A 24,162-nucleotide genomic window follows, 5' to 3' on the forward strand; every position below is an offset into this window, starting at 1 on the left:
CTCTACCGTTTGGTCTCGACCTTGGACTCGCTGTGCCTCATCTAACCCCTGCGGATCCAGGTGAGGACTTTCTAGCTTCTCCTCAACTGGAACCAAGGGTTTCTTCACTGTATAAGGAAAATATGTCGTCGTCTCGATGTCGTCCATGAACTCTGTTGTCTTTTCAGGATCCTCCGTGACTTCGAACACTTCCTCCAGCAAATCCTCTTTTGCAGGAGTTGAGGATTCGCTGATCTTAACCTCTTCCGCATAATGAATTTCTATTGGCTTCAACGGGCCCAAGGTCGTGGCAAAATCCTCGTCATCTGGCACTGGAGCGTCGGTGTTTGCAACCTCCTCTATGAGAGGAGGTTCCGTTGAGTACACGGCATACACAATATGAGTCTTGCTCGCTCCAAAGGCAGTTTCGTTGTCCGCGTTCTCTTCGTCGTAGTACTCATAATACTCTTTTTCAGAGTATTCGGAGCCTGGCGCTGCTGATTCGTCTCCTCCTGCAGGGGTATCAGTGAAATAATCATTAGGAAAACGTTCAAAGAACCTGGGAGACTCTGTCAAGTATTCTCCGTACGAATCCGATTCAACCTCTTTGACCTCTATACCTTTCACTACTTTCTCTGTCACCTCCTCTAAAGGCAGGCGAGATGAAGAAGACTGATTAGAAGAAAAAGAAGGAGAAGAAAAGACAGTATACTCCCTCAACGGTGCGAATGTGGTCACATCTACGTCAACTACTGTGTCCAGATTCTCGTAATCAACGGGATCTGGTTCGTGCTTTAGTGTGTCATGCACTGGTTCAGGTTCAGCTACGGGTGCAACTTCATAATCATAAGGATAATCATACTCATACACATACTCATTTGAAGGCGGGGTCGACTCAGGCACGGCGGCTTCGACTAAGGTTGTGACTTCTGGTTCCTCCCAGGGTCCGATTGTGGTGTGAGGAGCACCTTCTTCGGGCGAAGACTCTTCTTCCAATTTCCCCTCAGTGTTTGGTTTGTTCTCTGCAACTGGCACCTCGCCATGGGGGTCAGCCACCCTTTCCTTGACGATGTCGTACTCGTCAGCGAAGGGATCAGTGATGAGATGCTCTTCTACTACTTCTGGAGATTCAGGTGTATAAATCACAAGAGGTCCCGCGGGAGTTTCTTCTGCTCTCAGTTCCGTCTCAGCTTCTTCGCGCTTAACCTCAGCTTCGACTTCTTCAACCAGGCTGACAAAAGCTTCTTCTGCGGTGTGGAGAACTGGCTCAACTTTATCAGTCTCCCCAGGCACAGTGTTTTGAGGAGGTTGGCTGAAGACCACTAGGGCTGATTCGGCCCCTGCAAACTCATTTCCATCGACGAAGGTAAGGGGTTGTTCATCCTTAAAACCTCCATCGGCAAGGAAGTCAGTGTCCTCTGGGGTTCCTTCAGTGCTGCTGCGGAACCGTCCTCTGGACCTGTTGCGTCTGAACCATGCCGGGAGTCGGCGGGGGCGTCTGGTCGTGGTTGAGGTTGTTGTATGAGCGACGGGGACTACCTTTGGAGACCCTCGAGGTGTCTCTGTCTTCTCGGTACTGGAAGTGACCCCCTCCTTCTGGCTTCTCTGGAAGGTGCCGCGGATACTAGGTCGAGTTCGTGGTCGAAGTCTCAGGCCAAAGGTTCCACGGGGAGGAACGGTCACGCCACCTTCGGAAACCAAGTCATCAGTCTTCGAAGCTTCACTCTCACGCAAACGTGAGCGGCTTCGGGCGACCGAGAAGGGCGGGAAGAGAGTCACAGCTTTTTCTCCGTCGGTCTCCTCTTCTTTTCTCTTGGGTGTAATCTTCGTTTTCACGAAAGGTCTGCGACTTCCTCTGTTGAAGGTTGTCCTAGGTTTGTATGTCGTTACTTTTAGGGTCGAGGTCGTTGGTGTCGTCGTCGTCGTATCGATAAAGGGTTCTTCAGTCTCGGGGAGACTAGTCGTGGTGGTGAGTCGTTTCGGTGAGGGCGTCGTATTGACACGCCTCAAAGAAGTCGTAGAATCGAGTTCTTTCGGTTTGGCCGTAGTAACCAAAGGCAGAGAGGAAGGAGTTGTAACAACAGGTAGAGAAGGAGTTGTAAACAGAGGTTTGAAAGGAGTGGTAGAGCTAAGACGCGGCGAAGGAGATGTAAAGAATGGTTGCGGAGTAGTTGCGAAGGAAGGTGAAGGAGACGGGGTCGTAGGTCGAGGTGAAAATGTCGTAAAGGCAGGTCGACTAGGAGTCGTCGGGCTTGGCGGGGGTGAAGGAGTTTTAAAGAGAGGTCGAGAAGTCGAAAAGACAGGTCGCGATGAAGGATGCGTGACAAAAGGTCGAGGGGAGGGAGAGGTGACAGAGGGTCTCGGGGTTAGAGTCTGCAGATCTTCCTCCCGTCCGAAGTCAACGGGAGACTCCTCGTGCAAGATGTCAAGAGCAGGACGGGAAGGATCTGCCGCAAATGAGTCAACCGGCTGAGGACGGATAGGTCGAGGGGAAGTAGCTGGAGTGGTATGCGAGAGTGAGGGGAACTGGGAAGGAGAGGAGAAATGCGGTTCTTGCTGGTCAAAGAACCGCGTGGGTGGAACGGGTTTGGACTTTTGTCGAATCTGGAATGAGAACGGCGGAGGTTGTGGGAATCGGGAGCTTTCGAAGTCGGTTTTGGCTACCTCGGGTTTGCCTCGAATCAGACTATTGGGCGTTGAGCTGAGAATGGGTTGTTGCGGCTGGAAGGAGGGGGCGGCGGATGTGAATCGCAATCCCCCCTGAGAGAAGGGGGAGGTAGTGGGTTTGGGGAAAGCCTGGAAGGATTCTGGGGATACAGGGACGGGGACAGGTGAGGATGGGAAGGGCTGAGGGCGAGCTGACGTTTCAACCAGAGGTCGCAGTGTGGACTTTGGGAATGGAGTGGGAGTAGGCGAGGGATGTGGGAATCGCTCCTGGGGAGGGGCGTGTGGGAAGGGTTGCTGAGGAAGAGGCTGGGGTGGCGGGAAAGGCTCTCCGGGAAGGAAGGTCTGGGGAGGAGCTTGTGGGAAAGGATCCTGTGGAAGGAACTGTGGAGAATCGTGGGGGAAGGGTTCGTGAGGCTGAGGTTTGAAGGGGACAAAGGTACGTCCACCAGAGAACGAATCAGGTCGCTGGGTGGTCTCTGGAAGAGGTCTCAGTTTGGGTGAGGAGGAGGGGAAGGGCTTGGGAGTCACCGCCACATGGGACGGGATGCGAGGAGCAAATGCTGTGGTCAATGACGGGAAGGGTTTGGGAGTGGTCGGGCGAGTTGTGGGTCGAGGTGTTGTGGGTCGTGGGGTAGTGGGGCGAGGTGTTGTTGGGCGAGGTGTTGTGGGTCGAGGTGTTGTGGGGCGAGGTGTTGTGTGGCGAGGTGTAGTGGGGCGAGGGGTTGTGGGTCTCGGCGAGGAAGGCTGAGGTGTCGGGCGAGGGGCTGGGCTGGGGAAAGGACGGATAGTGGGGCGAGGACTAGGTTGAGGTGTAAAGCTGTGTTGAGGGTTTGGTTGAGGGAAGGGCTGGGAGGGTGGAGGTCCCTGACTGAAAGGCTGGGTATTGAAGTTAGGATTGGGGAAAGGAGCCTGAGGGAAATCTGGTTTTAACGTCGGCTGTGGGTTCTGGAACACGTTTCGATTGGGGAACTGTTGAGGTTGAGGATTGGCAAATATGTTGTTGATTGGGAACGTGGGTCGGTTATTGTGAGGGGCTGGGTGGGAGCCGAACGGCCTCGGGGTGGGGAATGAGAAGGGCTGGATATTGGGCTGCCCTTGGGGCCTAGGGGAAGGAGACACCGGTTGTCCTAAAAGGGAAACGTCATTAAACTGAGTCTGTCCCTGCGGACGTCCTGGCTGGAAGCTGGGGATCTGGTTGGGGCTCGGGGGGAATCGTTGGGTCACTTGGAAGTTCGGAGGCTGAGCTCCGAAGGTCGGGAGGTTTTGTCCTTGTGTCGGGGGGAAGACTGGTGGTCGTGGGGGTGAAGCCTGGGGGAAGTTGCTCGAGAAGGGTGGAGGAGTGCTCGACGGGAAGGTCTGCTGTGGCGGTGGCTGAAACTCAATCTTCTTGCCGTTGCGAACTCCGACGTTCTCGATGTTAATGGAGGCGTCGGGTCTGAACGAAGGCTCTGGCTGGAAAGATGGCTGCGGAGGGCCGGGCGGGGGGAAGACATGGGAGCCGTGGGGGAGAATTGGGGGCACCTGGGAGTCTGGGACCACGACGGGAATGTCGCGGGACAGCTGTGTAACTCCTCTGGGTAGGTCGAGCTTGACAAATCCTGGCGGTGGCGATCTGGAGTCAGGGGTCAGGAAGGTTTGTGGGAGAGCGCTTTGGCCTTCGGAGTTCTCCACCTGGGGCACAAGAGGGATTTTGACGTAGCCCGGTGGAGGAGGAATGTGGGACGGAGCGATGAAGACCCTTGGGAGATTTCCCTCTTTCTGTGGTTTCGGGAAACCGTCGGCAAGAGCGTCCTCGAGCAGGCGAATCTTCGACTTGGCGTCTTCCTCTTGGCCGTGCGTCGTCACCAGAGACATGCCAATACTGTTAGGGCGTTGGAAGGAAATGCCGCCCGAAATCACTCTTCCCTCGTGGTCTCGCTTCTGCTTGTCTGAAAAGTCCACGTCTCCGATATGCTGTGAAACTTCGAAAGGAATGGAGGAACCGCTTAAAGAAGGCAGCTCCGCTTTGAAATCCAAGGGTGGGGTGCTCTTCGTTTCGAGGACTAAGACGGACTCTTCGGTAGTAACAGGCGTGCCTTCAGTCGTTGGGCGAATCTGGGCTAGGTTGGCTCGACTGAGGCTCTCGATAGTTCCTTCGGGGAGATAGACAAGCTGTATGCGAGATTTCGATTCCGCGGCGGGGCTCGGAGGCTTGGAGGGAACGAAACCAGTTTCCTTGTGAATCAGAGGTTGTCTTATGACAACCGTCTTCTGCTGCTTCGATGTGGAAGGGTTCGTCTCGCTGCTGGGTCCCGGAAACTCTGAAGAGGAAACTGGACCTTCCTGTTGAGGATCTGGTGACTGGAACTGGATCGAGGTACTTGGACGTCGTGGGGAGATGGAGATTTCATCTTGAGGTTTCTGTGACCCAGACACTACTTTAATCCCCGGACCATGTGAAGGAGAGAAAGAGTCTTGATTATTGTCTTGTAGTCTTACGTTGAACGTCGAGACCACGGGATTTGGAGGCGTAAAGAAGGATTGTTGTTGTTGATGTTGTTGCTGTTGTTGTTGCTGCTGCTGTTGTTGTTGTTGAGAGCTAGACAAACCGGAGTTGATGAAGGAAGTTGGTGTGTGCGACGCCACTAAAGGAAGCTTCTGGATAATCTTCGATTGGTCTCCAGACACGGACAAGGAGGAAGAAAGTTGCTGATCTGCGCGAGTTGGCTCTCCCACGATGAAGATCTTGTGCTGCTTCTCGGGCACCTTGAGCGGAACCAGGTCGGCCTTGACCACCTGCGTCTTCAGGTTGGAGGAGCTGGTCCCGAAGACCTGTGACGTCAGTTGAGGAACGTTCCCTTCCCCGTCGTCCAGACGCTCGGCGTGGAGGACCTTCCCCTTTCGGCAGGAGGGGCAAGGGGCGAGGATGGGCTGCCAGTTCGAGAAGTCCCACTCGATGTCCGACGGGAGGGGCTGGTTCGCCGCCGCGACGGCCACCAAGCCCATCAGCACCACCGCGTGCACCCTGGCGAAGAGAGAAAACGAAATGAGCTATCGTGCGAGTATGTCACGGGGCGCGTAGAATGACCCTGCTGTTGCATGAGCAAAGGTATTAAAGAATAAAATAAAATAAAAATATGGGTACATATGTTCACCATAACAAATTACTTATATCCATCTGACTTCTATACTTGAATCTACTTCAAAAAGAGAAAACACACACACACACACACACACACACACACACACACACATATATATATATATATATACACATATATACATATATACATTTTTCTATTTATAATGATGATAAACAAATAAATACAATAGAAAATAAAACTATATTACATATACACCTACATACATACATAGAAAATAAAACTATATTACATATATACACACACACACACACACACACACACACACACACATATATATATATATATATATACTATATATATATATATACATTTATTTATAATAATGGTAAGTACATAAAAAAAATAAAACTATATATATATATACACAGTGATCCTCATATCTTATCTTATTGTACACATTCATTATACTCTTGACACAAATTCAACTTTGTACTCTGAATTTACTGTTACATTAATATAATTCTCGGTCGCCTTTTTTATGTCACCCTGTACTTTGAGCAGGACCCTCTTGTCCTCTACTATACGATGTCCTTGTGACGCTTAAGTGCTCTTTTCTTCGTCCTGGAACGACGCGGATGCTCTCCCTCCTACATCCCGTTTTCTTTCATCAATTGAGGTATTGTTTGTCCGGATAAAAAGGCTTTTAATCAACCGTGGGAGCTTGCAAATGTGGCGGTGGCACCATAAGAGGTGAAATGATAATGATGATGATATTGATAATGATTGTGATGGTGGTGGTGGTGATGGAAACTGTGATGATAGTGATGATTGTGATGATGGTGGTGATAATGATTATGGAAATGGTGATGACGATAGTGATGTTTGTGATGATAGTAATGATAATGATGAGGATAGTGATGACTGTGATGATGGTGATAATGATTTTGGAAATGGTGATGACGATAGTGATGTTTGTGATGATAGCAATGATAATGATGAGGATGGTGATGATAGTGATAAAGATGACGATGGAAATGATGATGATTGTGGTGATAATGGTGATGGAAATGGTGATGATGATTGCAATGACAGTGGCAGTTGTGGCAGTCAAATACAAGAGAAGAAGAGGAGGAAGAGGAGGAGGAAGAGGAGGAGGAAAGGGATAAAAAGGAGGAAGGAGTTGTCCGAGCGTCTCCAAAACGGGACAAATTGTCCGTAAACTATTTCCTCAGAAGCTACGGGAGCTGATGTGGGGCAGAGGCGGATAGGGGGGGAGGGGGAGGGGGGAGGGAGGAAGGTAAAGGGACGCTCTCACGAGGCTCAGTGACGTCTTCTCTTGGGCCCTTTAACACGGTGACATGTTTTACATAAGAGACTGCAAGAGACCATAAGGCCTACACTAAGAAGTTCTTTACCCATTACCACGTTTCTTAGTTCATCTGAAGACGGAGGGGTGTGATTGAAAAAAAAAAAAAAAAAAAAAAAAAAAAAAAAAAAAAAAAGAGCAAGGCTTGATAAAGTATAGTGAAGATGGAAAGGGCAGAGCAGAGAGAGAGAGAGAGAGAGAGAGAGAGAGAGAGAGAGAGAGAGAGAGAGAGAGAGAGAGAGATCCTTTGCTTGAGCTGTACCGACTCATTTGGGAAGCGAGCGGAGACGCAGGGCAACATCCGGCCGTTATGATCTCCGACTCAGACAGCTGATGAAGGAGATGAAGGAGGAGGAGGAAGAGAAGTGGGAGGAAGGAAGGATCTGGATGAGAAGAGAGAGTGAGGGGAGGAGAAACAGTAGGAGGAGGAGGAGAAGGAGGAGATGGAAGGATCAGGATGAGAAGGGGGCGAGATGAGGAGGAGGAGGAACAGAAGGAGGCGAGAAAATGTAGGAGGAGGAGGAGGAACAGGAGGAGGCTAGAAAAAGTAGGAGGAGGAGGAGGAGGAAGGATCAGGATGAGAAGGGGAGCAAGAGGAGGAGGAGGAGGAGGAAAATTTATATGAAGGAGCTCTTAAAAGGGGGGGGGGGTCGGACCTTTAGGCAAGACGAGAACGACCTTCCGAGATTAAGTAAAGACGACCCAAAGATTGAGGAGCCTCCATCTGGTTCCTGCACCTGAACCCGGAGTGCTAGGGAGTGCCAAACAGTGCCACTTCTTCGTCGCAGTAAGAGCCGACATCACCATCCCAGTTCCTCACTCACTCAGGCACCAATGGACCGGTGGGATTGTGTGTTGTACAGCCGTATGTCGTAACCCGAGGTATTGTTCGTTAACCGAGACAAAAATTCTTCACAAAACTTGTTCGTTAGCGGATTTGTTCGTTAAGTTTGTTAGTTACCAGGGGTTCAAAAATGCGTATTTACACACACACACACACACACACACACACACACACACACACACACACACGGACACACATACATATATCCCACGTTCTTCTCGTCATTCCCACAGGCTGTCGACCGACCGCATTCCAGGAACGCCAAGTCCTTTGGGCTTTTCTACGCAATACACCGTAGTCCTTTATTATATTCTGTTTTATTCGTTTCTAAAAGAAATATTGTTGCAGGGCAAGGCCAAGTCATTGTGAGAAAAAAATCATTACGAGATTAGGAGGAGGAGGAGGAGCGGGTAGAGAAGGTGGGGAAGGGTCAGGGGAAGGAGGAAAGTGGAGAAGAAAGAGGAGGAGGAGGAGGAGGAGGAGGAGGAGGAAGAAGTGATGTAGTCGAGAGGAAGACGAGGACGAGGAGGAAAATAGTATCGGGAGGAGGAAAAGGAGCTGGGTAAGAAGGAACCAAAGTAATAGGAAGAAGAGGAGGAAGAGGAGGAGGAGCAAGAAGTGATGTAGTCGAGAAGAAGACGAGGACGAGGAGGAGGAGGAGGAAAATAGTATCGGGAGGAGGAAAAGGAACTGGCTAAGAAGGAACCAAAGGAATAGAAAGAGGAAGAGGAGGAGTGGGGGGTGGGGGGAATAGGAAGCGAAGTAATAGAACGAGGCAGGGGAGGAGGAGGAGAAAATGGAGTTGGAGGAAGCTAAAGAAATGGAGGATGGGGATAAGGAAGAAGAAAAGATGAAAGAAACCAGAAGGAAGAGGAACAAGAGTTGAGGAAGAGGAAGGGACAGAGGCTTTGGGAGCAGGAGGATGAGGAGGATGGGTGGGGGACGAGGATGGTGAGGGCGAGGGAAAAAAAAAAAAAAGTCACCGTGACATGTTTCTAAAGCCTACGAGAACCCACGGCTACCAATCCCACGTTTTTTTCTTTCTTTCCTTTGCGTCAGACGTACCAATCGTCCAAAGTAGCGACTCCCACGCCGCTGCTCGCGCAAAATGAACGCATGCGACTATGAAGTCCACGCACATGGGAAGATGGGTTTCACAGACATTGGCCCTGAAACGTTGACTAATTTGGGGACAACGTTCTGGGAGGGTTGGCAAGCTTGACTGTAAAATAAATTGGCAGGCCTGTGCATTTGCAATCGTTCAAACGAGGCCGAATGACTGTGGAATTGACATAGGAGGGTGAAATGTTCGGTAGGAGAGAAGACGGATGCAGGAGGAAAAAGGACGGTGACGCGGAAGAAGAGAAGATTAAAAAGAAACACACACACACATTATATATATATACATATATATATATATATATATATATATACACACATATAAAAGAGTGTGGTATGAAATGGAGTAGGTACAGTAACCCAGAGGGGGGGGAATTAGAGAGTGGAGAAAGAGGAGAAGGAGGCGGAGAAGGAGGAGGAGGAAGACGAGGAGAAGTGTGAAGGGCAAAAAGAAAAAGGAAGGAGAGAAAACGAAAGGAGGAAGAGAAGGAAGAAAAGATGGTAATGGAAGAGAATGGGTAGAAAGAGGAGGAAGTAGAAAAGGATGAGGAAGAGGAGGAGGAGGAGAAGAAGGAGGAAGAGAGGTGGAAGAAGAGGATGAGGAGGATGAAGAAGAGCAGTAATGAGGCAAAAGAGAGAAGGATGAAGAAGAGCATTTATTAGGCAAAGGAGAGGAGGATGAAGAAGAGCAGTAATGAGGCAAAAGAGAGGAGGATTAAGAAGAGCACTTATTAGGCAAAGGAGAGGAGGATGAAGAAGAGCAGTAATGAGGCAAAAGAGAGAAGGATGAAGAAGAGCATTTATTAGGCAAAGGAGAGGAGGATGAAGAAGAGCAGTAATGAGGCAAAAGAGAGGAGGATTAAGAAGAGCACTTATTAGGCAAAGGAGAGGAGGATGAAGAAGAGCAGTAATGAGGCAAAAGAGAGGAGGATAAAGAAGAGCAGTAATGAGGCAAAAGAGAGGAAGATGAAGAAGAGCAGTAAAGAGCAGTAATGAGGCAAAAGAGAGGGTGATAAAGAAGAGCAGTAATGAGGCAAAAGAGAGGATGATGAAGAAGAGCAGTAATGAGGCAAAAGAGAGGAGGATGAAGAAGTGCATTCATTAAGCAAAAGAGAGGATGAAGAAGAAGTGCATTTATTAAGCAAAAGAGAGGAGGATGAAGAAGAGTAATAATGATACAAAAGAGAGGATGATGAATAAGTGTATTTATTAGGCAAAAGAGAGGAGGAGGATGAAGAAGAGCAGTAATGAGGCAAAAAGAGCTGAACATGAGATGTCCTACTGGCCCACGCCAAGAGACCACGACTACGAATACGGTCTCTGCTTTGTCGAGTCTTCCTTCCCCCTCCCCTGTGAGACGGGACTCTCGCTCTGTCACGGTCTTTTGAGAGACCCCAATCCCCTCTCCCCTCCTCCCCCCTTTGTCCTCCTCCTCCTCCATCTCCTCCTCACGAAGATCTATAATGTGAGCAACGTGAGACGCGTGTTCTCGTCAATTGGCAGATGGGACATCACCGATGACCTGGTGGGGTGTGGGAGAGGAACGTCTCCAATGGTACATCCCTTATCTAACGGGTCAAGGGGAGGGGTCTGTCACGGAAATGAATAAAATAGTCTGGCGGGATTCGTGATAGAAGATAAAGTGCCAGCCGGTAAGGAAGTGAGATCGAGAGAAACCTCAACTTCCCACGAGGCGCCAGGGAGGTGAATAAAATCGCCTGACGGCAGATCAGAATAAAAGAGAATAAGTGGTACCAACGGTTCACTGCGCCAGACTCTACAGATTTTATTCTGGCTACGGAACTGACTACCTTCCTTATAAGGGAGGGGGGAAAGCCTTTGGTATATAGTATGTATGGACGGAGATGACGATTTTATGTAAGAACCTATTCTTCTTCCTCCTCCTCCTCTTCTTCATAATCCTCCTTCCCACCTTCCTCTTCCTCCTCTCCTCTTTAGTGTTTCCTCTTTGTCCTCTTCTTTACACACTTTGTTGAAGAAGATTTTCCCTAAATTCAATTCAGTCAACCCACCCGACCACGTCTTTCAGCGTTTCAGAACTTGTCTATATTCGGCTCTGCAACTGCCGTACTCCTCTTGCCACCTTCATCATTCATCCCTCTATCCTCCTCCTCCTTTCCATCCTCACGCGATATTTGACAACAAGACTGTGAATAGAGAGGAGAGGGTGAGGAGAATGCTCCAACCTGAAGTATAAAACAATGGGGGTCGGTTTCAAATTTTCATTTTTCTATTTCCATCTCCACTCTCTCTTTTTCTCTTTCTACCGTCGTTGTGTCTATCTACTTCGTTCGTTTGTTTACATTCGTCCAACCTTGTTCATAAATCGTGAAGTTTCTTGACGAAAATTCGGGTATTGTCATTCATCTTTCCCACAATCACGACATTAACTGAAATGATCACCAACGCCATTGATACTGACGCCGCTGTCCAGTGACGTGCTGGCTAGCACCAGTATCACCCCCAACCCCACCACCGTCACTGCTACCACCATAACCACTGTTTTCTACACCAATACCACAACTACTATCACTACCAACTTTACTATCACCTACACTACCACTGTTATCTTTATTATCATTATTATTGTTATTATCATTATTACTACAATTTATTATTATTATCATTATTATTATTATGACCATTATTATTATTATTATCATCATTATTATCATTATTATTACTATTATTATTTATTCTTACTATATAATGTGTGTGGCCTTATGAGACTCAAGATAAAGGTTAAGAAACAAAGAAAAAACAAAAATTCATGTGGAGTGAACGTGCGGAGGGAGAATGTGGAGGATGCTCATTGTGGAGGGATCGTATGGAGTCAGTGTACATGTGGAGGTGATGTGCACGTGGAGGGGAAAGTGTGGAGCGCATGTGCGTGTGGAAGTAGTGTTCATTGTGGGTCCCCAAGGCGCCGGGGTGCTTTCACTCCATGGGCCACGGACGCTCGACTCAATTACTTAGATTACACCCTCCTCCTCCTCCTCCTCCTCCTCCTCTCCTTTCTTTCCCTAGTTCCTCCTCTCTCGCTCAGCTCTTTGTTTATCTTCGTCATTGTTCCTTCTTCTTCTTCTTTTTCTCTTTGCAAAGCAATGTATAAGAAAACAAATTTGAATAAAATACACATACAAATAAAATACATATGAAATAAAAATAAAATAAAATTAAATAAATAGCCTAAGTGCAAAGACGGGGGGGGTGGCGAGATGGAACAGTGACCTAATTAAAAGATTTTATTCTGGCTCACGCAAAACGATTTTATTTAGATCAGGAACCGTTAACACTATACTAAGGTGATGCAATGGGGGTTATGACCTTGATAACAACATTTCTGTTTACTTCGGAAAGAGAGCTAAGCGACATGACGTCACGACGACGCGCGCGAAGATCCACAAAATGTTGAGAAAATATTCAAATCTTGTCAGTCAACTGTCTCATGTCTCCTCCTCCCCATGCCATATATCATCATTACACTTCAATTATTATTATCATTATTACTGTCAATATCATTATTATCCCCGATATGTTGTTTTTTAAAACTCGAGTGAAAATGTGTCTCAACAGTTTCCTTTGGTGACGTAGCCAGCGGTCATTGTCCCCTGAGGACTGTGCGGACACGGTGGTCAGCCGCCACTGGTCCCACCATTAGACGCTCCGTGGGACGTCTGTCTGTCACGTGACCAGAATTAGGCGGTCTGGCTCAAGCCTCGCTTGCTCAACCACGATGGGTTACTTTCCCTGCCTGGCTGCCTTCAACTTTTATATATATATATATATATATATATATATATATATATATATATATATATATATATATATATATATATATATATATATATATATATATATATGTGTGTGTGTCGGCGGGCCTGAGATCCAACCCAAAGAGTACACTGGTGACCTTAAACACATACCACACACCCATCTCCTTGCTCAAGAGGGACAGTGACAGTCTCCATCATTGTGAAGTTTCCATGCCGTGAGTGGGTTGCGATCTCGGGGACTGCGTCGTAGCAGCCCAGGATGCTAACCACCGCACTATCAATCCATGCGTGTGTGTTTATCTAATTGTGGCGCGCGTGGTTGAAGTTTTTATGGTTGATAGAATATTCTTATACATCGGATGCATTGACACATTACAAAAAAAAAAAAGGCCTAGGTACACTACACTTTCTAATTTGCTCCCTTCTCTTCTGTAATCGGTTACGTAGACGTGGAAATGATCCATATCTCCAAACTACAGGTACAGATAAATATTATCATATAAAAGAACGTATATCACACTTTTAAGACGATTTGATTAAATTTAGATGAGTCCTTAAACAGTGAAGTGTTACATGCAATGCCTAAGCGGGAAGTATTCATTGAAGTTGATTCTACCAACTTTTCAATAAATTTCTACGTGCTGAAAACTTCTATTTCTCCTCTAGTGTGAGAATATTCTCATTTATCTTTTACTTTCTCTCTTCTACTTGATTTCACTCTCTGAATGTAATGCGAACAGACTGGAGGGCTGATGTGATTAAGGTCTAAACAAGAACAGGTCAGTTCACTTCGAGAAGAAAAGCGACATGACGTCATATCGTTGGTTTTCTTTCCGAAGCGAGCTGACCTTTTATATAAACTTTTGAAACCACTTTCACGTTTTACAATAAAAAATATCTTCTAATTATAATCAGATATTTTTTTGCTTAAACAGAATTCAGTGTAATTTAGATAATTACCGAAATTACACTGAATTTTGTTTCAGCAAAATGGAGGTATCCAGTGACATTCTCAAGGGAGATATATTCCACACATGTTGCTCTTCGACATCCTGCACGGTGTGTGATTTATGCCTTCCATTTGAACCGCTCTGTTATTTCGGCGGAACTCATCTCGACGACATGACGTCATGGCCTTACCACATCGATCCTACTGGTCGGCGTCGTTTCAAATCGAATTCTCTGAATATGAAATGAAATGAGTTTCTGACATGTCTATATGAGTATACAGATTAATATTAAAAGACAACAATTTAGAGAAGTGAAATGCGTTCACTATGTTTTCTTACCGAAAGTAACGAGAGAGAGAGAGAGAGAGAGAGAGAGAGAGTACTACGCCACCTAGGCGGATGTGACCAGGAACCGGACACGCTGGTCACGCGAGAGGGAGGAACCTGGGAACTGGAGAACCGTTCCTCTGGAACCTGACCACCTCTAAGCGTTTAAGTTCCCTCTTTTGGGATCTCTTTACTCACTCGTGTTATTGTCATCGCTTTTTATTATTATGATTATCACTATTATTACTATCATTTATGTTATTTTCATTACTATTATCATTACTATTATTATTATTATTATCATTATTATTATCATTATTATTACTATCATCATTATTATTATTATATCAATATCATTATAAGTATTATCATTATTACCACTATCATTGTTACAATGACGATGATCTAATTTCAATGATGAATATAATTATCACCATCATTATTATTATCATTATATATTTTTCTTTACATCTGATCTCCTTATAAAGAGACAGGTGTTACACAGATGACAAAAGAAATCGGCTGGAGGACGACACAACACACAGGGGGGGAGAAATGTCACCCCCTGAGTTAGTTAGAGTGGGCTTCGAAGTGTGGCCATCTCAAGTTTCTAATTTATGCGACATTAGGCGGGACGGAAAGAGAGAGAGAGAGAGAGAGAAAGAGAGTGGGGAGGAGGGAGACAGAGAGCGAGAGAGGAAAGTGAGAACGAGAGGGAGAGGAGAGAGAGGGGGGAGGAGGGAGAGAGAGGGGGAAGAGGGAGAGAGAGGGGGAGGAGGGAGAGAGAGATGGGAGAGGGAGAGGAGAGAGAGAAAGAGAGAGAGAGAGAGAGAGGGGGGGGAGGGAGTGAGAGAGAGACAGAGAGAAGAGAGCGAAAGGTATTTCTAACCCGTGGAAGGTAAGTACTTTCAGAATGTCTTGTGGGTTCTTCCCCAGGAAAGTTTGTGCCTGGGAACGTTCGCTGGGTGCCCTAAGGACACCTGGAGCCTTTGGTCCTCAATCACAAGAGGTGATCCTTCCCCCCCCCCACCAAGGACCGTCTAGCGTTAGCCAGAAAAAAGTCTACAAAGAGTCGCAGCGTCCTAAAAAGGACATCCGCCTCTACCGGTTCCCCCCCCCCGCACCCCAACATCCGCTCCTATTATCCCTCCTCCTCCTCCTCCTGCCCAACCTGGGGTCACTTTCACCCCTCCTGATGCCTTGCCCACCTGCTCAGGCCACTTTCTCTCCCCACCCACCCCACTCCATCCCCTTTCCCCCCCTCCCCCCGATCGTCGACCTCTCTTTCTTCCTCAACCCCCTCTCCGCCTTTCGATTTCACTATAATGTGTCCAGACAGTCACATATTTGGAGTGCGTCTGTGTGTGTGTGTGTGTGTGTGTGTGTGTGTGTGTGTGTGTTTGTGTGTGTGTGTGCGTGATAAAAAATTATAGTAAGATGCTTATCGTGTTAACAGTGATACAATGACAATGCACGAGTTAATTCTAGGACTAGATTAGATTAATGCGTGTGCTTGTGTGTGTGTGTGTGTATGTGTGTGTGTGTGTGTAATGATAAAAATAAGAGTAATATGTTTATTGTGTTAACAGTGATATACTGACAATGCACGAGCTGAGTTAATTCTAGGCCTAGATTAAATTAGTGTGTGTGTGTGTGTGTAATAATAAAAATAAGAGTGATACATTGACAATGCACGGGTCAATTCTAGGACTAGGTTAAATTAATGTGTGTGTGTGTGTGTGTGTGTGTGTGTGTGTGTGTGTGTGTGTGTTGTGTGTGTGCAAGTGTGTGTTTGTAATAATAATAATAATAAATAAAAGTAATAGGTTTATTGTGTTAACAGTAATACACTGACAATGCACGCATTAATTATAGGACTAGATTCAATAACGTGTGTGTGTGTGTGTGTGCGCGCGCGCGCGCTCTAAATATCGACATACGATTCCATTCACCTGTGGGTAGATGATGACAGTCTATATATTTAATTCCGATTAACGAAAAACGATTCCCACACGACGAGTGAGGACGAGACTTCATGCTGAGGGAGTCCTGACACGAGGTACTCCATTTCTTCCTCCTCCTCTTCCTCCTCCTCCTGACCCTTGCCGGGCACTCGCTCTTCTTCCACTCTCTTCCACCAAACTTTCACTCTCTGTCTGGGGCGCAGGTATTCGGAAATGTCTTAGAGGTTGAGCACATGCAATAATATTATTAACAATGGGTAGAAGGTTTATCGTTCAAAAAAATTCCATACAATAATAACAATAATGATGATAATAATAATAATAATAACAATAAATAATAATATCGCTGTGCAAAGAGTATTTTGATTTTTTTTGGGAAGACAAGTTTCGAAATTTCTTGAAGAGCAAGTTTCGAAATTTCTTGAACAACAAGAAACTGGAGGTCTTCAGGTGCAGAAGACATGGCTCTGGCCGCCGCAAAGTTGGTCTGGAGAAATTTAGATTTGAGAAGAAAATAAGTAAGTCCTAGTTTACCAATAAAGTGCTTAACGAATATAATAGTCTTAGTAACCATGTAACGACCACTGAAACTATTAGTTGTTTTAAGAGATTAGATAATTTTATGGATGGGGATGATATGTGGTAATGGACATGAAGCTCTGCCTAGTGTAGGCCTTATGGTCTCTTGCAGTCTCCTCTGTTCTTATGAAGGAAGGTTCGACTTTCTGCGCTAAGCCTATCATCTCACATATACCTTCATCTGCCGCCAGGTGATTTTATTCAGCTGGGAAAACCCTTCCCTTTAAGGGAAAAGAGAATCAACTTAATCTAGTTAATGTATTATACTTACAATGGCGTCGTTCTCTCATACCAAACAAGATTATTCCCTGAAGACGATTATCTTCCTAAAGTTAGGGAACACCCATCCTAACTATCTTCTTATACATCCGCTCTTATCTTATCTCTTTTGGCTAATTACTCTCCAAACCCATCCACTCTTCCCATCCCTCCCCTGCAATGCCGGACATCAGAGGGGCACAGTTGCCAAGTGTCGAATTTCAACCAATTACAAGTAAACCCTCTAGATTTATTGGTGTCTAATCTTGGGATCTGGGGACAAGGAGGTAGAAAAAGAAAACTATCGTAGCTACTATTTGCCAAAAATAAAACTATCGCATCACGAAACGAAAAATAAAATAAAATAAAATAAATAAATAAATAAATAAAAAATAATAAAAATAAATAAATAAATAAATTATTGTTTACTTTTGTTCCCGAAGCAGTAGTTGGCTGACGTATTTGCCAAAAATAAAACTATCGCATCATGAAACGAAAAAAAATAATAATAATAATAAATAAATAAAATTAAAAATAAATAGATAAATAAATAAATAAATAAATTATTGTTTACTTTTGTTCCCGAAGCAGTAGTTGGCTGACGTATTATTCATCAATATGTGAACAAAATAGAGAAGCAAATATCAATCCCCAATGGATGCTGATACAAGGCCGATGGATTTCATCTCCCAGCTGTATCCCCAAAATCCCACGCCTTGCATTTGGTTAATTAACACAAACATTTCCCACAACACTCTCAACCACAACTCCACAATACACCTTTCACCACAGACACAACCACATTAATCGGCGAGGTACGGGGGCTGGATTGCTCCCCGAGTGGACAGAGCGGTTCTGCGAAGGACCATTAAGGCCGAGCTCGCCCTCTTCCCTATTCATCTGCCGCATCCGGGTCGGGTTTTATGACCTTTCCCAGACGTACAAAGGACGATGCGTGGGCCTTTATACCGGGACCCTAAGGCCGTGGCTCCAGGACACTTCCCTCAAGTGCCCTAAGGTCGCCAGGTTCCTTTGGTACCCTACAGAATACCACTCCCCCCCCTGCCCTCTTCTGTGTGTATTTACCTAGTTGTATTCTACGGGAAGGGGAGCTATGTTCGTGGCGTCCCGTCCCTTTGTATCTCGAAACATCTAGTTTGTTCTTAAATTCATGTATGGTGTTTGCACACACTATTGTTTCGTCCAATTTGTTCCAGACATCCACCACTCTCTCTCTCTCTCTGTGTATTCACTTTAGTCTTTGGATCACGTGCTGGGCTCGTGAATGAAAGCTATTTCCCTCCCGGAAGAGAGCTCAGAACTCGTATGACCGATCTATGGGTAATGCTGTGACCTTACACGGACACAAACACCCAACTCCCCACCCACGAGAGTTGGAGTAACGACTCGAAGCGCAGCGATACTGAAATTATTTCAGTCCTGGGCAGGATTCGAACCCGGACCGCCGTAGTGACAGTCGGGGACTCTACCAACCTCGCCATCGCTTCCTACGGGAACGAGAGAAGACTAAGTGGTTACAATTCCATAAGAGTGAACCACCCACTTCATCCTCATCCACTCTACACGTCCACTCACCCAAATCCACACGCACACACAATCCTGACAACCTCCCCCACAGGAAGTCTGGTAAACAGAGAGAGAGAGAGAGAGAGAGAGAGAGAGAGAGAGAGAGAGAGAGAGAGAGAGAGGGAGGGAGGGAGAGAGAGAGAGAGAGAGAGAGAGAGAGAGAGAGAGAGAGTCAGAAGAGTCCGCCAACATCTGTCAGACCCATCCAGCGAGCGACGCGACGGTACGTAACTGGAGCCGTGACCATTGCGGATCTTATAGTGCTGCCGAAGAGGGAGTGATCCTTAGTCCCCGGGGACGAAAAGGAGGAGGAAGAAAAGGAGGAGGAAGAAGAGGAGGAAGAAAAGGAGGAGGAGGAGGAGGAGAAGGAAACGAGAGGAGGAGGAGGAGGAGGAGGGGGAACATGAGAAGGAAGAAGAGGAGAAGGACAAGGAAGAGAAGGAGGAGAAATTGAACAAGGAGCAGAAGGGGAAAGAAGACAATAAGAGGCATAAAGGGAGGAGGAGGAGCAAGACAAAGTAGAGTATGAGAAGGAAGAGGGGAAGGACAAGGAAGAGAAGGAAGAGAAAGAGGACATGGAGTAGAATGGGGAAGAAAAAAAGGAGGAAAGGAAGTAGGAAGAGGAAGACAAGGAAGACGAGGAAGAGGGGAGGATTAGAAAGTAGAAGAAAATAAAGAGGAAAGGGAGAGGAGGACGAGGAGGAGGAGGAGGAGGTGAAGGAAAAGGAAGAGGAGGAGGAGTAGAGAGGAAGAAAAAAGAAAGAGGAAAGGGAGGAAGAGGAAGAGGAGAAGGGAGAGGAAAAAGAGAAGGAGGAACAAGATAAAGACGAAGAGAAGGAAAAGGAAGATGGGGAAGGGGAAGAGGAAATAAAGAGGAAGAGGAGAAGTAAATAGAGAGGAGGAGGAGGAGGAAGAGGGAAGGAGTAATTGGTATTGTTTGCACGATAAGCAGTGATTGGAAAAAGAGAAAATTAAAGAGAGCAGGCAAGACTAACCACGAACGGGGAGAAAGTGAAATCGCGCCTCTCTTTCTCTGTATATAGAGGAAGTGTCTAAGTATTTACTTTGATGAAACGACACACACATAAAAACACACACGAACGAACACGCAAAGAGAGAGAGAGTGTGAAAGAAAGATGGAGAAAGAGAGAGAGGGGGAGAGAGAGAGAGAGAGAGAGAAAGGGGAGAGTGAAGGAGAGGACAAGAGTGAGGGAGAAAAAGAGTGACAGAGGGAGGGAGAGAGAGAGAGAGAGAGAGAGAGAGAGAGAGAGAGAGAGAGAGAGGAAGGGAGGGGGAGAAAGAGGGAGAGAGAAGGAGAGAAAGAAAGGGTGAGGGAGAGGAAAAGAGTGAGCGAGGGAGAAAGAGACAGAGGGAGAAAGGGAGACAGAGTGTGGGAGAGAGGGAGGTGGAGTGAGGGAGAGAGAGAGATAAGAGACAGCAGGTGAAACTGTTCTGAATGCCAACAACCAGCGCTTCTATCTTCGGAGTCCATTCGGCCTCGAAAAGGCGAGAGTCTAATTTTTTTTTTTTTTTGGGGGGGGAGGGCAAAGATGAGATCTGAGGAGGCATACACAGAGGAACAGAGATGAGGGAGGAACGGTCCTCAGCATTCTTCTTTGCGTGATGATCATTATCAAACCATGAAAGAATGATGCGTGGCTCTGGTCCGTAGGGGGTGTCGCTAAAGTTTTGGGTCGCGTGTGTGGGGCTACGCTGATAAGGTGGAAAAGAAGAGAGATAAGAGAGGAGGAGCACGAGGAGGAGGAGGAGGAGGGGGAGGAGGAGGAGGGGGAGGAGGAGGAGGATGAGGTGAAGGAGAAACAGGTGGAGGAGGTGGAAGAAGAAGAGGAGGAAGGGAGAGAAGAGGGAGAAGGAAGAGGTGGAATAAGAGGAGGAAGTGGGAGGGGGAAAGGGGCAGAAGGAGAAGGTGGGAGAGGAGGAGGAAAATGAGGAGGAGGAGGAAGAGGAAGAGGGGAAAGGAGGAGGACGAGGAGTGGGTGGAGGAGGAAGAGAGTAGGAGGGGGGGAGGACGAGGAGTGGGTGGAGGAGGAGGGGAGTGGGAGAGAGGGGGAGGTAGGAGGTGTGTGTGTGTTGGGGGGGGAGGAGTTAGGGAAGTGCGGTGGCGCAACCGCCCCCCTTTCTGACCGGCGTCGTCGTTACTTGTGTCTTTCCTTCCTTCCTGCTTAAGAGTGATGTTTGCTTACGTCACAGCGCCAACGTGAAGCGAGCACAGACACGCCCAGTTTCACAGTCATTTGGGAGCGTCTGAACGACCACGAATATCAATCACCAACCGTCATGACTTTACCAACACCTGCCTTGTCATCCCTGCAAACTTCTCTGTCATCTCTCCACCGGTTCAGTTTTGTGACGTCAGCCAGTCAGAATAAAGGTCAAACACACAAGAAAGTTAAACGAATTGGGGTTAATTTTCAGGTTTAAGGAAGCCTCACCTTTCAAATAAATTTCCTTGTGAATTACTAAACCTTTAAAAAAAAGAAAGAAAAGAAAAAAATAAGGACGATTCCCACAGTCGTTACAGTTTGATTTCAGGTTATGGACGCCTATGACGTCATAACGCCATCAATCCGCGGCGTGTTATGGCAAATATCATGTCAACAGCGCCGGCGAAAGCTCCCGTTGCAATTCACTGGCCATACGAGCTCACAATTTCCTGGTTCAGACAAACCACGGTCACGCTCAAAACTGCGGTGTAAGAAAGAGACTGCAAGAGACCATAAGACCTACACTACGCAGTTCCATGTCCATTACCGCCTATCATTCCTATCCATAAAGTTATCTCATCTTTTCTTAAAACGGCCGCTTTTGGGGACGCAAACGTCATCAGTTGTTGCGTGTTTATTTATTTGCTTTGGTGTAGAGTATTTCCCTGCCATCAGTGATATTTGGTAGATACTTTCTAATGAATGCAATAAGAATATCACAGGTTTGATGGATTAATTAATTCTATTCTGATTACTCAAATATTCTGGACATAACGAGGTCTACATCGAACAGAATGAAATTATCTGGTATCGGCCACATTATACATATATACATACATACATACACACACACACACAATATATATGTATGTATATATATATATATATATATATATGTATATATATATAAACCTGGTATATGAATATATATATATATATATATATATATATATATATATATATATATATAAATATATATATATATATATATACACATACGTATACGTACGGCACCTAATTGAAGTTGAAGGAAAGTTATTGGTAATGAAGTCAGCGACTCCATTGTTGACGAGTAGTTTCTTCCGTTCATTCACTATCGTTCTAGATTCGGCATCATCGTGACACGTTAATATTGATGAAATTACTCCGATACTGTCGGTAGATACTTATTGTAACTAGGATCCTTAAAATGACCTTGGAGCCACGCATACTCATTACACTTTTTTAATGTAAAGATCAATCGCCTGAGGGAAAGGAAAATTCCAAGATGGCTGAGCTATGAACGGATGCACTCGGCGTAAATCATGTGTACCCACGCGACCTCCACCCACCAAAAGACCTTCCCGTCTCTTACGACGTGAGTACAATGGTAAGGGGGTAGGGGTGGGGGAGCAACTTGTACTGATGAGAAGGGGTTAGGGGTTGGGGGGGGGGGATAAATGGGAGTGAACACGACCGCCGCCCAAGCCACCGTTTCCCGCTTCCCGCGCCGTTTTCACTTTCGTTTGGCGGGAAGCAGTAGCTAGCTGCTTTCCCCTCGCGTCGACTGGCTGACCACAACGCTCGTCTGAGGTAGACCAACCTGCATTCTTCCTTTCACGTAGACCGCCTGCTCCTTTTTTTTTTGCCCTCTCTTCTCCATTCACTTTCGTTCTATTAGATTAAACCCAGTTGTGGTGTGTTTAATAACATTATGAGGGGACATTTGAAGGTAATGTGGTTAAGGCGGACTGTCAAGGGAGCCTCATGTCTCGGGGCGAGGCAGTGTCTTGCGTCAACTTTGCAGAAGAAATAGCGTCATTTTTAAAACCCTTGTTTACCTGCTAATGAGGTTTGTATACATTTTTCGGTACACAAACGAACAGGTACGTCTTTAAAAACGAGAAATGTTTGTTTTTTCTTATTCGAATACGTAATGACTGCCCTGACTTTCGTTTCGCTCAACGCAATTGACTTTATACTTATGTTTGACTCCCACGGTTGAAGTGATGTCAATATATTAATCAACAACAACTCATATCTAACGACAATTGCTGGCAACCATATTATCTATTAGCCCCCCCCCCAGAAAAAAATAAAAAATAAAAAGGCATACTAGTTGCTTTCATACGGAAAGAGTGAGCGATAAATTCCGAAATTAGTGTTCAGGATAAGAACTTTGTTTCCTACTTGTTCTTATTTCTTTATTCTTAGTACAGTAGTATCATGTAAATTTAGCTAAGATACTCTTAAAAGGTTTTGTTTAGGCTGACGTTGTCTTCGTGTTGGAGAAAGACACACACACAATATATATATGATGGAGCAATCGGTGAAGTCACTACAGCACTTGTCACGTGCTAGCCGGGTTCGAGTCCTTGGCCGTGCCACGTTTTAATTTCTGCATGTTGGCCTCCACGGGGCTCCCGATGTTGATGGCTTAGAATTAAAGTGCATTGTGGTTGATAAAAATGTATCTCTTCAGTGGGACCCATTCAATGTTGTGTATACACACACACACACACACACACACACACACATATATATATATACATTCATTTGAAGAAAGCGACATACTAAAAAGGTTCACACTTAGTATAACAGTTAGATCAAACCCCATCATGACTCTTCTTTCGGTAGTTATAGATGTTATCTAAGTTTCTCCCTTGGGTTATACCTCCTCTTTCTCCTTCACCTTCTTCCTTTCTTTTGGTAGCTAACTGGATCAAATTTCGCCTCTAAAGATCCTCCCCTTTCTCCTCCTCACTTCACTCATCGACACGATCTTCTATATCTCATCTCCCGTCTCCTTCTTTCCGGATCTTTCTCCTACTTTCGAATTCAAATTTCTATTTCCTTTGTCTTTGTACAACCGATCTCATCTCTTCCTCTCTTAAGAGAACTGAGAAGGCGCGGACGAGAGCTGGCGGCAATGCAGAGAGGACTTTCTTCTCGATGGTCACCACAGGCGAGAAGATTAATATCAGTTAATAGAATTCTTTCTCTCTGTCTCACTTGGAGGTGAAATAATAATCACTTCATTGGCGGCTCTATCGGTTTCCTTCTTGGTAATGGAGTCTTTATTGGTCCACACGACCACAAATAGACTCTTGATCCGCTTCGCTTCCTTTGCTTCCTTTGTCTCTCTTCTTAATCACGAGAGCATCTCGATCTCATTCTAAACGGGATTGAACGCCACAAGCACTAAAATGTTTTCAGAACTAACAGAATCCAATCGTTTATAGTTATCATAAACGCAATGAAACGTGTTACATTGTCATTTCTTGAACGGCATAGTAGATGGACCGTTTTCGTAAGGGAATCTAATCGTTTGTAGTTGTTGCAAACAGTGTAACGTGTTCTTTCATTTATCTCTTCGCTACTTTGGGGTGCTGAACGCAGCCCTCCTGGCTTCAGAAATGTGCTGACCTGTCACCACCA

At 46.0% G+C, this 24,162-nt stretch overlaps 1 protein-coding gene across 1 annotated transcript in view; it reads right to left on the reverse strand.

Moving 5' to 3' along the window:
• Positions 1-310: 310 nt before the first annotated feature.
• The window catches only part of LOC143034986 (uncharacterized), a 33,137-nt gene continuing 9,285 nt past the window's right edge, over positions 311-24,162 (reverse strand). The window contains exons 2-3 of the mRNA XM_076201362.1: positions 854-5,650; positions 311-491 (exon numbers count right to left, since the gene is read on the reverse strand). Of these exons, the coding sequence (XP_076057477.1) occupies positions 452-491; positions 854-5,650 (4,837 nt within the window). The 3' untranslated portion in view covers positions 311-451. The remainder of the gene's footprint in view (positions 492-853; positions 5,651-24,162) is intronic.

This window comes from Oratosquilla oratoria, chromosome 18, assembly GCF_046742065.1.
Source record: "Oratosquilla oratoria isolate Oo_2021 chromosome 18, ASM4674206v1, whole genome shotgun sequence".
Classification (NCBI taxonomy): Eukaryota; Metazoa; Arthropoda; class Malacostraca; order Stomatopoda; family Squillidae; genus Oratosquilla; species Oratosquilla oratoria.